Source organism: Augochlora pura, chromosome 9 (genome assembly GCF_028453695.1).
Source record: "Augochlora pura isolate Apur16 chromosome 9, APUR_v2.2.1, whole genome shotgun sequence".
Taxonomy (NCBI): Eukaryota; Metazoa; Arthropoda; class Insecta; order Hymenoptera; family Halictidae; genus Augochlora; species Augochlora pura.
The window spans coordinates 8,469,145-8,482,683 of record NC_135780.1 but is presented as its reverse complement, the minus strand read 5'-3'; the positions used below and the strand labels follow the sequence as shown (position 1 = coordinate 8,482,683).

General features: G+C 36.2%; 3 protein-coding genes across 8 annotated transcripts; 2 read left to right on the top strand and 1 right to left on the bottom strand.

The window, feature by feature from the left end:
- Positions 1-382: 382 nt before the first annotated feature.
- Pig-c (phosphatidylinositol glycan anchor biosynthesis class C) lies at positions 383-2,207 on the top strand. 3 transcript variants are annotated; one of them, XM_078190006.1, is made up of 3 exons: positions 383-494; positions 579-1,039; positions 1,120-2,207. In XM_078190006.1, the coding sequence occupies exon 3, from the start codon at positions 1,155-1,157 to the stop codon at positions 1,986-1,988; it is 834 nt and encodes a 277-aa protein (XP_078046132.1). In that variant the 5' UTR covers positions 383-494; positions 579-1,039; positions 1,120-1,154; the 3' UTR covers positions 1,989-2,207. The 3 variants fall into 3 exon arrangements, with proteins under 3 accessions (XP_078046132.1, XP_078046130.1, XP_078046133.1); XM_078190004.1 differs by having other exon boundaries at positions 384-494; positions 571-1,039; XM_078190007.1 differs by having other exon boundaries at positions 387-494; positions 585-1,039.
- Nup205 (nuclear pore complex protein Nup205) lies at positions 2,133-8,768 on the bottom strand. 2 transcript variants are annotated; one of them, XM_078190002.1, is made up of 7 exons: positions 8,628-8,768; positions 8,321-8,484; positions 7,805-8,221; positions 7,446-7,737; positions 6,646-7,365; positions 2,593-6,540; positions 2,133-2,338 (listed from the first exon to the last, which is right to left on the bottom strand). In XM_078190002.1, exons 1-7 carry the CDS (start codon positions 8,635-8,637, stop codon positions 2,133-2,135), a joined length of 5,757 nt encoding a protein of 1,918 aa, XP_078046128.1. In that variant the 5' UTR covers positions 8,638-8,768. The 2 variants fall into 2 exon arrangements, with proteins under 2 accessions (XP_078046128.1, XP_078046129.1); XM_078190003.1 differs by having other exon boundaries at positions 2,593-6,531.
- A 402-nt stretch (positions 8,769-9,170) lies between these two features.
- Positions 9,171-13,464, top strand: Stt3a (catalytic subunit 3A of the oligosaccharyltransferase complex). Of its 3 annotated transcripts, none has more exons than XM_078189911.1 (12): positions 9,171-9,231; positions 9,801-9,957; positions 10,015-10,182; positions 10,258-10,418; positions 10,517-10,906; positions 10,984-11,137; positions 11,213-11,451; positions 11,528-11,692; positions 11,779-11,967; positions 12,055-12,274; positions 12,467-12,655; positions 12,742-13,464. In XM_078189911.1, the coding sequence occupies exons 2-12, from the start codon at positions 9,861-9,863 to the stop codon at positions 12,885-12,887; spliced, it is 2,118 nt and encodes a 705-aa protein (XP_078046037.1). In that variant the 5' UTR covers positions 9,171-9,231; positions 9,801-9,860; the 3' UTR covers positions 12,888-13,464. The 3 variants fall into 3 exon arrangements, with proteins under 3 accessions (XP_078046037.1, XP_078046035.1, XP_078046036.1); XM_078189909.1 differs by having other exon boundaries at positions 9,180-9,300; XM_078189910.1 differs by lacking the exon at positions 9,171-9,231 and adding an exon at positions 9,295-9,419.
- Positions 13,465-13,539: the final 75 nt, after the last annotated feature.

The window sequence follows — 13,539 nt, the reverse complement described above, 5'->3', positions numbered from 1 at the left end:
GTTTTTCCTCCCTTGTCCAATAGGAAAATTGTAGATTGGTGGTTCGACGGTGCGCGTGCGAATGGGAGTGCGCGAAAGTCGAGTGCGCAGTTGTAGAGGATCTTACGAGAGGCTACGTGTCATTGTCTATATTCCTCGATTCGTCTCGCTAAATAAAGAAAAGGCTCAACGAAAAATTTCGTGGGAACTCTCCCATTATTTCCTTACATATTCTCAGTTATTCCTCTCGGGCAATACAGTGTGTTTACATAAATATACGATATAAATCTGTATTTATATTCGAATTTCCCTCCTGTCGGCATCAACTAAGTTTATGATTTGCATAACTAGAGGCGCTATTTATAACTACGTTCGCGTGATCACGCAACAATATCCATCTCCCCTCAGAATATGTTGCAAATTATAATGTGTTTTGAATCGAGGATGACGCTAGAAGCTGCAAAGTAAAAAATCCTTTTTGGTATTGTAGAGAATTACACAATAACAAATATATTGTATGTTTTTTAAATAATGCGTGTGAATTTATGTATTTATTTTGTCTTATTCTTTTTTTATCATAAATGATGTTAGTATGAAAGTTGCAGTATTCATATTCGTATTCGTGACGGATGGTGGTATACCGTTATCGAAAAGTACAAATCGAATATCGCGCTGAGTGTTTAAAATAAAGAACCAGTCAAACGGTGGCACAACAAGAGTGAGACCGCAAGCACGGATGAGTGGGACGACTTAGCTTTCTCGTCCGTGTAAACGCTCAGTCATAGATCCTGCTGCTTTTGTTCTGTCTCTCTCAATTATCTCCTGTTCTTTTTCTAAAATAATGCGCATTAAAATGGTGGGGGATAGAAACACGCAATGTGGTGAGATAGAAATGATTCAATATGGTGAGGCATCATTGTACATATAATAAGTGAAGAATTAAATCTGTAGTTCTGCTTGGAGTTAGTAGATCGAATATGTTTGTTAAATATATACAATTCAAATAAAATTTATTCAAAAATATTTTTCAATTGTTTAATTATCTCGGATAAGGAGTAAGGTTTGTCTAATTATGCTATTTAAGAATGTAAAACTTCAAAGTATTTAATTACTGTTTAAAAATTGTCGATTATTTTTCAGTGTGTTGTATGTGAAACATGGATGGCAATTGATTTATGAAACGGAAAATGTCATCGAAGATAGAATGGCATAAAAATTTATATGAAGATTATGAACTGCCAGACAATTATACAGATAGTTCGTTTTTAAAACAGCTGCGTAAAAATATCAAACTAAATAATATAACATTGACGGAAGCAATTACGTTCGGGGCTACCATATGCATTCAATTAAATATCGTAGTGCTCTTTGTCATTGTGTTTGTATGGTTGAACAGAGAGTGGGCTACGCCTGATGTAATATTTGTATCAAGTGTAATCTTGACAGTATTTGGCTATATTATATATTGCTTGAAAGAACCAAATACTTTGACCAAGTTAACAAAAGACATTAGGACAGTATTAATTTTTCTTACGTTTGGTTATATTTTATCGCCTGTTTTGAAGACTTTAACTGAAACCATTAGTACAGATACAATCTATGTTATGACCATACTAATGTTTCTGACACATTTGATATTTATCAAGTATGGTTCTCTTCAAATTTCTTTGTCTGACTCTTTATCAATAACATCTTCCATATTTGGCTCACTGATGTTAGCTTCTAGATTGGCATCTCCGTCTCACGCATTTTCGCTTCTTACAGTTGCTGTGCAATGTTTTGTTTTACTACCATTTCTTTTATATAAATTAAGCAATAAAATATTGATTTCAAGCTTCTTGACCTTCAGTACTTTATATTTTCTTTTCTTCATTTCACAAACAATCTCTTATGTTTTTATGATATCTATAACATTTCTTCATTTTATATGTCCTTACTGGTATGTACAAAGTCAGAGGTATAAGGACAACATTTATGGCCCTTGGGACGAGGCTGTTATTACTTCTTAGCAACTTTGAAAAATTATGATCTGTCCAATTTCATGTATCTAATAAATATCGTTCACGCATGACTTTCGTAAATATACACAGACATTTAAAAAAATATGTTCTTATACATTTGAATAACTACATATGCGTAAATACAAAGTGAGCTTATATAAATTGTAATAATCTTTTGATCCTTCTAACGAGTGCATCGACAAAATTGTGATCTACTGTTGTGTATTCGCTGTGTGTATCCAATAGTTGCGTAATAAAACTATCTGTAAAAGTAGAAACGAGACCTTGTTTAAGTTCTATTAACATCTCTGATGATCCTTTCCATGTGGCCATGTCGTCATCTATGCCTCCTGATGATACTGAGAATAATAAAAGTTAGAGAACAGTAAGCGATAAGAAGATGCATTGTTACAGTAAAAAGTGAATTGGACACGAATGTTAAGTGCTACCAAGGTCCCGCCTATTTATTGAATACTCTGTCTATGGAAATGTATAAATACAACGCTGTACCCTGGGTCGTAAGTCATACGAACCAACAAATATACCTAATGTGGTACAATTCACTTTCAAGGCTTGTAAATCAAAGATTTCGTAAGAAATAAACTTAAATTACCTTGCATTTGACTATGTCGAGATACCACTTGAACCATGTAAAAGTCCAGGTGACTCCAGAGAATATACAAAGCGTGTTCTATGATCAGGGAGCAGTATTTAATGGTTTGACGCTTCTCTTTGATCCAGCGATTCAGTCGCTGTTCGACTATTACCCGTTGCTTCCTCATGGCGAGTTCTGTTTCTTCTTCCGACATATATTCCTTCAATTCTGTAGTACTCATTTCTCCTACCATGGCGACCTTTCTCGCAAGAGTGTCGATATGTGGTAACTCGGAGTGTAACAAATTTGTGACAGAAACAAGTTGATCGACAATTGTCCCTAAGTGTACACTACCAGTGGTGTTGTCTTTAATTTTATCATCTCTGCCTCCTGGTTTGGACGTCAGATACGGTTCAAACAGCACGTTGCGTATTTTCTGATCCATTCTGGTATGCTGCATCTGATTACGCGTGTACAGCATAATATTGGCAACAATCTGCACAGACGACATGTGCTGTTGGTACGCGTCGGTTTCTTCGTGACTGAAACGAACAGGTGCTGGTTGCAGCTGAAATTTACACAACAGCGAGAGCATCAGTCTTTGCAATCGATAGAGGTGAGCACGGAGTTCTCTCATGCCGGTGGTGTCTTCCAATTTACGATCGTCGAAGTCAGACTTGGCCAGTTCTTCGTCGACCAATCGGTACATGTCAATGTTCGCGGATCTGGATATCACACCGGTGAGACACGCAATCTCCTTCAAGAACAGAGCATTTGCTTTCGGAAATGCGTTTCGTACAACCATCTCAATGGCATCTCGATGACTTTGCAAAAATCCGCAGACTTGTATGGCACAAGATTGGTTCTCCGTTCCTAGGGTGGTGAGCAGAGCGTCGCAAAGATATAATGCTGGTAGAAAGATTTGCTGGTATCGTTGACCGATCGAAGGTATGAAAGAGTAGTCTCCCCCTTTGAATCCGATGTGAACGTCGGGATGATGATCAAAAACAACCATACTCGACATGCACGATAGGATCTTATTTTCAAGAAGACTTTCGGCACCAAGCCTAGTGGAAGCCATTCTACAGAACGTCGCCATTTTCGCCTCGTACAGATAGAGCGGTCGCAATGTCTGTGGTTCTGACTGTAGCATACATCGTAACATATTATCAGATTCGAGAAGGCTGTCTATCATGTGCTTCAGGTATCCCCTACTGGTCAGATAAAGTATCCAAGCATTGTCATAGTCTAGCTCCAATATTTTGTCCAGACAGGAGAGCGCCAGCATTTTGCAAACGTCATGACCACCGGAACAATTGTGACACAAAATGTCCATTAATTTGTTCCCAAAACTGTTTATCACCTGTATCGTCGCGTATCGATGGGAACGTTCCTGCACCGGCATTACCCTGTTCACCGTGCTGTCTAGCTGACTAACGTACATCGTATCTATAATATTGGTACTTTCCGATTTCTCCAAGCCTACAACGCATAAGAAATTCAAGAGAGCTGCGTACAGGTGCGTGATTACTTTTTGAGAAGAGGCACCCGCGTTTAATATCCACTGTAATATATGGCTCAAAATGATCTTCATCATGGTTGTGTTCGAGGGCGATGACGGAAACGACTCGTTGTCCGTCTCTGTGATGAAGCTGTTCCGCAAATTGACCAATAACATCAATACCGTGCCAGACACCAAGGTCTTGATTTCGCTAAGCGCTTCGCAAGAGGTCATTTTCTGCAACAGATCATGAGACAGATTCAGCAACAGATTTTGCTTTTGTGGCGTCGGTAGCTGTTGATTGGTTGCGACACAGAACAGTATTTCTGTAGTTTGACACCAGCCTTCGACAAACTTGACGGTCGCGTATGACAACAGCTTCGTCTGGTTCCTCTTCAAAGCATGGGTTAAAATTTTTTGCACCTCCTGCTGCATCAAGTTGCGTTGAGTCGCAGTTGCGCTGTTCTGCGTCACAGCCAGCTCCTCCGTGATCAAGGAATGTAATTTTTTTATGTCTACAAGACGTGGACCCCCGATCAGGGCGACAGGAACGCTACAGCGGCCTAGTACCATCTCAACCTGAGACGGATCAAAGAAATCCAAGGATAACTGTGGCTCTAGTTGAAGTTGGAACTCAATATAATGTAACAGATCCATTAGAAGTTTTTGTGATGGAACTATTTGCCCTTGCTCCTGGCCAAAATCTCCCATTAGTCGCTGTACCAGGGAGCTTTGTAATCTTCCACCAGCGACTCGTAGCTCAATTGCTGCTAGCTTTAGCAGCCATGACGTACAACCGAGATCCGTCGCAGTATTCTGACCCTCAAAAGGCAACTTGGATAGGTGTCTTTGCACAAAATCCTGATTGGCGCTGGTACGGAGAAATCTTAGCACTGAGCAGGAAGTCTTGTTGTTTGCAGCCAGTGTGTGTAGAAAACAGTAACAAGCTTCCGTGATCTTATCGCGACCACGTTCAAGAGACTGTTCTAAAACTCCTAATATTGAGTGTAAGCAGGTTCGTGGAAATCCGAGAAAACCTGGTTGCCAAAATAACGTTTTACGAATATCTTTTGTGATATCGAATGCTAATAGATAGTGACAGAGGTTCGGCGTTGGCCGTGTAATGCTTTGCATTAGCAAAAGTAAGATTCTTTCTTTACAGTTGCCAATGTACTGTTTCTCAGTTGACTCGATATCTTCGTCCAGAGTGATATCCGTATCCAAACATTCTACAAATCCGTGTCTGATGTTGGTAGCTAAAGTAGGAGTCGATGTGAACGTAGACAACAGTTCGGAGTCTGCACCTGGTTCGTTTGTCACCTCGAGGATCACGCCGACTGCATGAAATGCATGTTGCGGCAGCCACGAGCTATACGAGACATATTTTGCGACATTTATCATGTAGTCAGGTTTCTTCGACTGTGGATCGACTTCTAAAAGCAACCTGGATAGCCCAGTTAGAAGTTTATATACTGATTTTGCAGCTGTTAGCTGTGCCATGTAACTGTGCTGCGTTTTCAATCCTCTTTCTAATATTTCCAAACAGTACAAGGTACTGATTTCAAGATTCTTCTTACCTGGCAACGACTCATATGCATCAAAATTGGAGCAACCTTTGTCCAGAATGTACAATATTACATGAAGAAGTTCCGATTTCGAATGCAACTGAGTCATAATATGGTACCCCGGAGCAGAATTAACCACTGTGGTCTCACCGTTTTGAAGTTCTACCTTGCATCCAGTAAAATCCTCGACAGTCGGCTCGTATTGTTTTACGAGTTTTGAAAAAATTTTTAAACAGCCTTCTGCGACCTCCCACTTTTCTGCTAAATTTTTGTACGACCGTGTATGAAACTTGAGAAAAATGGTGTTGATGATGAAATGTAAATATGGATCAAAACCGGGATTACGATGGCCCATTCCCAATAATCGTGGTATCGGAAAATCGGTTAGAACATCTAATAGTTCTAACATTGCTCGCGTTAACGGATATTCATCTTTCTTCGATTCAATTTCTTCCAACTCAGTCTGGACACCTCTTGGTTGATAGCTGCTAATAGTCGGGATTGTCGACAGTATCTGTGCTGCTTCTAAACTTTGCCATACGGTGGATGAACTTTCAGGAGATCTTGCTAGCGCTGCTAGAGTCCTTATCAGTACTCCTTTCAACGGAATTGATATACTGCAACTGACCAAACCGATCAAAGATGGTAACACTTTCCATCCTGGATGATCGCATATTGCTATTCTTGACATTTCATCATTCCTTGCAACAACTTGAACTACCAAGAGTACTGCTTCGAGTCCTTTTACTTCGTCTGGGGTAATACCCTTTGGATGATTTCTTTGTCTGACTAGGTAAACGGTGTCTTGACTAGGAGGCAATTCTTTTCGAAGGTTAATATAATACTGGCTCAACGACTTGAAAAAATGATCCCATGAAATCGTTGTTGATCCTGAAGTCCCTAAGAAAAATGTGTATTAGTTCTCTACTGCTCAGAAGACTGCAAACATTTCCGCGCGTAATTATGAAACTACTAAACGAATAGTGAGATCAGACGATTGGTTACCATTTGGTTTAAGAAAGTTGAAAGCTTGTCGAGCCGCTTGCGAAGAAGAGGCGAGAGATGCTATCATTTTAAGATAAGGTACGAACAGACCAGCTGGCAATATTTCACCTGCGAGCCGTACAAATTTAAATAACGCAACTTGTCTAGATGGGAAACGATTCATATATATAGGGGCAGATACGTGTGTAGAGTCGGAATGGTGACACCAATAATCCATTAACAAATCCAATTTTAGAGGGTCCTCTTTGTATAACTCTGCCACTGTGAGTAATAAATATTCAAAGTGATTATCCAAATTTAAAGGCGGCTCGATACCCTCTTGTTGATAAACTTGTATCAAACGCATGGATTCATCCGCTCGACTTCGTAAATCTTTCACTTTCAAAGGCATCAACAATATAAAATCAGATATAAGAGTGTGAAAGTAACGAATATAAAATTCTTCGTAATATATACTCTTGTTCTTGAATAATACTTCAGCCATAAAGTGGAAACATTTGTTGGATAAAGCTGCTTCTAGCAATCTTTCATCTTCGTTTGTAATGTTTATCAGTTGCGAATTGATTATGGTTTTAATTGTTGTTAAGGCAACTGCAAACGCAAATTGTATCAGCCCTCGCAGTCCAGCGCTTTCCCAAGTGATATTTGTTGATAATAATTTTTCAATTAATTCTTCACGCGCTCGGCTATCTGTGATTAACGGCATTGAATTTATCAATTCTGAAACATATTTCGGGTGTTCTTTAAAATAATTATGTCCAAGAACAAATTGATCCATAATTGTTAAATATCTATCATACCTTCGCTATTTTCGCGACTATGTAATGAACTAAAGTTGATTGCATTCAACACGCTCATTATAAGAGCGAGAGTAAGTTTATCTAGCCCATCTTCACCTACTTCAGAATCTATGGCTTTTGCTTGTAAGAACGTCAACAAATCGAGTAAAATTTCATTAGGCAATGAAGACTGTGCAGACCACAAATACAAAATATCGGCTAAGTCTTGTCTGGAGTCGTTGTAAAGTTTCATTACCATATAGCGATGTTTTGGACCTCCTAATGCTCGATTTTTTTCTAGTAATTCTTGTTCCTATGAAGTGTATAATATAAATCCTAAATTAGAAAATGAACGTATGTAGCAAATGTGGAATAGGTACCTTTGCAGGATCCATTAGTTTCAGCAAAGATAAAATTCCTTCTAGCAAATCATCTTCCTCTAATTTATCTGTATATTCTGTGATGTGTCTCAAAAGAGCAATGGGTGCATCAATTTTCCAGCTATGACCTACTCTAGCTTGAACAAGCATCCTTAAAGTCGATGTAAGAGCTTTCTTTCCATCATAATATAATAAAATTGCTGTTAATCCACGAGGTAAACCAGGATGATAAGGCATTTGTAACTGTGCTGTGCATAGAAGATCCAATGCCATGAATTCATTCAGATTGTACATATCTGATATAATCAGAGTTTCATCCACCAGTTCTTTTGATAATAACTGATGTCCCAAGTCAGGTAGCGTAATGCCATCAGTTGCTCCTTTCTTTATTTCTTCCCGATTATTTGTGTTCTGAGGCTACAACAATTCCAAATTAAAACATACAATGTAAGTGTTTGCCTTTACTATGCTATACGACTTTAATTATTTCACATTGTAGATGTTGTACTTGCATACAGGGTTCTTTAAGAGCGTAAGAAAATTCTGTCTATGATTTCTTAGAGCTTCTGTGAATTCATGGTATTGAAGATCATGACTGGTTGGAGAAGATGTAATGTATCGTTCTACGAGACTCTGCAACTCCTTGTACGGAGTCCACATATCGGCTGTTGTAGTTTTTTCTGCAGCATTTGCATTAAAAATTTCAATTAAAGTTGATAATATAATAAAAATGACCTAAACATATCACGACGTATGGCACATTAGGAATTCTATATTTGAGACGCTATTCTGTATGTAAGTGTTTATATAAAGAAAACATTACCTTCGGACATCTTTTTCTAACGAGTGAGACGTTACAAAACCACAAAATTGTCGGATATAAGTGTTGTACTTAAATGTAACGTAATTAAAGAAATATCGTGCAACACACATAATACAAACACCGGTCCTCTGGCGGGAACGATGGTTTTCTTGCAGTCTTCTTGATAGCCATAGAGCAGCAAACAACGTGATATGAAACCATGCCCTGTGAATATATTGCATGTATATACGAGACCAATTCGTGCCCGTTTCTCTTCCTCTCTAAACAAGCGTTTGTATTCCCATTATTTTATCGAGCATCCAGTCTGCATTGAATTCAGACTTAGCATTGAATCGTCAGCCAATCAGATCAAAGCAATTTCTACTCCTATTCTCGCTAATGGAGCGTTGCGCGGCCAGGGAGTTTTGTGGGATGAGGTATTACTATATATATTTGCAGTATACATATTGTATATATGTACATATGTATTCTGCAGAAATGTATTTAATTTTAGAATTCAAACTCAGGGGGCGTATGTAATCGGCACTTGATTTCAGCACAAGGTGGCATAACCAGGGACAGCTTTGAATCTATGCTTTTTTCTTTCGAGTCGCAATGTGTCTGAGTTAGTAATCATTTAAATGATCTTGTTATTTTCTTCGTTTTCTTGTATTGTTGGGAAATTTCTAAACTCGTAAGTTAAGATCACGGTCTATATATTAGTCGGAAAACTATAGTAATGTGTGATGTAGATCGTGAAAACACGTGAATCAAAATACACGCATGTCACCGGCCGGTAATTTTGTATACGTGGTCAGTTCTCGCGTAGACGACATCATTACAGTACACGTTATTTATTTTCGAAGCACACAACTGCTGTATATTATTCAAATATTATGATTATTGATATATTCATTCATTTTCTCTCCCAGAATCGTTAAATTTTATCTGCTTCCCCTTGTTTACTTTCATAATGTATCATAACCTAATGTCAACTGACAAATACCATATGTAATCAATTTAAAATTTCCATGAATATGTGGACACGCATTGTTTATGCTGAAGATATATTTTGCTCTTTCTTATTGTTTGATTCATGTATATGAAAGCACTGCAGTTTTACAATGAACTATTATTATAAAATATAATACAATGATTAAAGAAATAACAAAGTTTTATATTTTCTTTACACAGGTAAAATTGTAAACGAAGCACTTAATTAATTAGAAAGTCCTATTTGTAAGTCTAATAAATATGGGTGTGTTAATGAAGACAAAGGGTTTGCTTATGTCTGCGCAAAAGCAAGAAACTCTGTTAAAATTAACTGTATTATCCCTTGCAGCAATTTTATGTAAGTATACCAAAGCTATGTATAATCAACAATATAGTTATATAAAATATTTTGTAGCATTCGCAACAAGACTATTCTCGGTCTTAAGATTTGAGAGTGTTATCCATGAATTTGATCCATATTTCAACTATCGTACAACAAAATATCTAGCTGAAAATGGGTTTTATGGTTTTCATAATTGGTTTGACGATCGTGTTTGGTATCCTCTTGGCAGGATAATTGGAGGTACATATTTAATATACCACATGATTCAGTATAGATTAATAAGGAAATTACAATAAATTTAATATTACTTCGCAGGGACAATATATCCAGGTTTAATGATAACATCAGCTGCATTATACCGTATTCTATGGTTACTAAATATTACCTTAGATATACGTACTATTTGTGTCTTCCTTGCTCCATTATTTTCTAGTTTAACAACAATTATAACTTACTTGCTTACTAAAGAACTAAAGGTAATTTTTTTTTTATAGAACATTCAACTTCTTAATATCTGATATCATAAATAAATCATAAATAAATGATAAAATGTATTACATTCATTTAATTTAAGGATTCTGCATCAGGATTATTTGCTGCAGCCATGATAGCAATAGTTCCTGGTTATATATCACGATCTGTGGCAGGTTCTTACGATAATGAGGGTATAGCTATTTTTTGTATGCTGTTTACATATTACATGTGGATCAAAGCAGTTAAAACAGGAGCAATTTGCTGGTCGGCTTGTGCTGCTCTCGCATATTTTTACATGGTGTCTTCCTGGGGTGGCTACGTGTTCTTAATTAATCTTATACCTCTGCATGTGTTGACCCTAATGGTCACTGGCAGATTTTCACACAGAATATACAATGCATACAGTATTCTGTACTGTATAGGAACCATTCTGTCCATGCAGATATCATTTGTTGGTTTTCAACCTGTACAAAGCTCTGAACATATGCTTGTAAGTGATAACGAGTACAGATATATTATTTCCCAATTGTACACCTTCTTTGACATCATGCTTTTTTCTGTCCATAGGCATTAGGAGTTTTTGGACTTTGTCAAATTCATGCTTTAGTTGATTATTTACGTAGTAAAATGTCTCAAGATGATTTTGAAGTACTTTTCCGTGGTCTTGTTATTTCCATAGTTAGTATTTCAGTCGTTTTGGGGATTATTTTAACCATTACAGGTATTTATCATATTCATACATAATATATTGAATCATCATATATACTAGCATTAACAATTTTCCAATGTTTTTAAGGAAAAATATCTCCATGGACTGGACGTTTTTACTCTCTTTTGGATCCATCTTATGCAAAGAATCATATACCAATAATTGCTTCAGTTTCCGAACACCAGCCAACATCGTGGAGTTCTTTTTACTTTGATTTACAAATTTTAGTATTTCTATTTCCATCGGGATTGTATTTTTGTTTCTCAAAGTTAACAGATTCCAACATTTTCCTCATTTTATATGGAGTTACTAGTTTATATTTTGCTGTGAGTAGAATTTATTTGGAATTACTTCTATCCCAAACAATGTCTGTTATATTCAAATATCCTTTTATTTGTGCAGGGTGTAATGGTCCGTCTAATGTTAGTTCTTGCTCCTGTAATGTGTATATTGGGTGGAATCGGAGCATCTTCTTTGCTTGTTACTTATATGAAGCAATTAAATGGTACAAAGGTTACTGATAAGAAGTCTAAAAAGTTTGAAAGCAACTACATACTTAGAAGTGATGTAATTAAAGCAAATTATCCTTAATTTTTTATTCTTGTGATACAAAAGAAATGGAAATGTTACATCTCATAACTATTCATTTTCAGATTGCATCACTTTTTATAACAATAATGTGTATTCTCTTCTTTTCGTACACTACACACTGCACATGGGTTACAGCAGAAGCTTATAGTTCACCCAGTATTGTATTATCAGCAAGGTCTCCAGATGGTGGACGAATGATTTTTGACGATTTTAGAGAAGCATATTATTGGCTACGTATGAACACACCAGAAGTAATACATAACATTTTTGATAATTTAAAATAAATGAATAAGCGTTTATTGAAACATATATGTAAACTATAATTTCTTTAAATGTAGAATGCCAAAGTAATGTCTTGGTGGGATTATGGATACCAAATTACTGCAATGGCGAACCGTACAATTTTAGTGGACAATAATACATGGAACAATACTCACATATCACGAGTTGGTCAAGCAATGGCGAGTTCCGAGGAGAAAGCTTACGAAATAATGAGAGAATTAGACGTGAATTATGTTCTTGTAATTTTTGGAGGACTTGCAGGATACTCATCCGATGGTATGTACTAGGTCATTTCATATGTCATGTAGTTTCGTTTTCGATTTCCATGACATTTTTTGAAGAAAAAACTATCTTCTTTATGGAGAGACTTAATGAAATATACAATATTAAAACAATTTATAGCGAGCACTGAACTCTCGAAACTGTTCCAACTTTCATTCTATAAAATCATGTGCATTTGTATTGTAGATATAAACAAGTTCCTATGGATGGTGCGCATCGGTGGAAGCACTGAAAAAGGCAAATCTATAACGGAATGGGATTACTATAACTCTGCAGGAGAATTTAGAGTGGATAAAGAAGGTTCTCCAATTTTGCTCAATTGTCTTATGTACAAAATGTGTTATTATAGATTCGGTCAAATTTATACCGAAGGTGGTAAGTTTCTCAATCGTTTGTATTCTTATGATTTTCAAACTTGATAGATAATTGAGTTATTCTAATGTCGAAATGCTATTAAACAGGCAAACCTTCAGGATATGATAGAGTTAGAAATATGGAAATCGGTAATAAAGATTTCGAGCTGGATATGTTGGAAGAAGCTTACACGACAGAACATTGGTTGGTGCGAATTTATAAGGTCAAAGATTTGAGGAATAGAGGAAATTAAAAGTATACAGGATAATAACACTGAACTAGGTATCACTTTGTAAACTACATATGTCATAATCTTGCTCGCTTATAAGTTTTGCAATTGGTTGAAGTATAGAGGTGGCACTAAATACAAAACCACATATTACTTCCATCAACATCGGTATAACCGAAACCATGAAAAATAATTATATCGGGCCTTGATGCAAACAGTAATTTAATAAATGTAGTAATATAGTCCATGAAAAATAGTCTATATTCATTTCTTAGAAAAGCATATAATTCTGTATGAATTTACTAGTATTGATCTTAATGATTGTTTTCCATACGAATATATATATATATATACATAAGTATATTTTTTAATTTTACATTTGCTTACTATTTTCTTTCAAATTCTCGAAAATTAACAATATAAAAGTTCAATCTATACGATAATAGTAGCTTAGGTAGAAAATAAATTTATACTAAAAAAGATCAGTTTTTGTAATCGAAATGTTATATCGTAAGCTTCGATGCTACAGCATTATATAATATCTAAAAATAAAAAAAGAAAAAATACTAATTGTTTTTCGATCATTGGTGATACATACAACGTACATATACATATATACATACACAAGGGTACATGCATACGGTCCTACCATTAATATGTTATGTAAAGGCATGTA

What these genes read in the sequence shown, in the direction of transcription:
- Pig-c (XM_078190006.1), top strand. Translation starts at nt 1,155, where the DNA reads ATGAAACGGAAAATGTCATCGAAGATAGAATGGCATAAAAATTTATAT.
- Nup205 (XM_078190002.1), bottom strand. An exon ending in AACTAATGGATCCTGCAAAG is followed by an intron (nt 7,738 to 7,804) that starts GTACCTATTCCA and finishes TACACTTCATAG; the next exon opens with GAACAAGAATTACTAGAAAA. An exon ending in TAGTCGCGAAAATAGCGAAG is followed by an intron (nt 7,366 to 7,445) that starts GTATGATAGATA and finishes AATATGTTTCAG; the next exon opens with AATTGATAAATTCAATGCCG.
- Stt3a (XM_078189911.1), top strand. Translation starts at nt 9,861, where the DNA reads ATGGGTGTGTTAATGAAGACAAAGGGTTTGCTTATGTCTGCGCAAAAG. An exon ending in ATCCCTTGCAGCAATTTTAT is followed by an intron (nt 9,958 to 10,014) that starts GTAAGTATACCA and finishes AATATTTTGTAG; the next exon opens with CATTCGCAACAAGACTATTC. An exon ending in TCTTGGCAGGATAATTGGAG is followed by an intron (nt 10,183 to 10,257) that starts GTACATATTTAA and finishes ATTACTTCGCAG; the next exon opens with GGACAATATATCCAGGTTTA.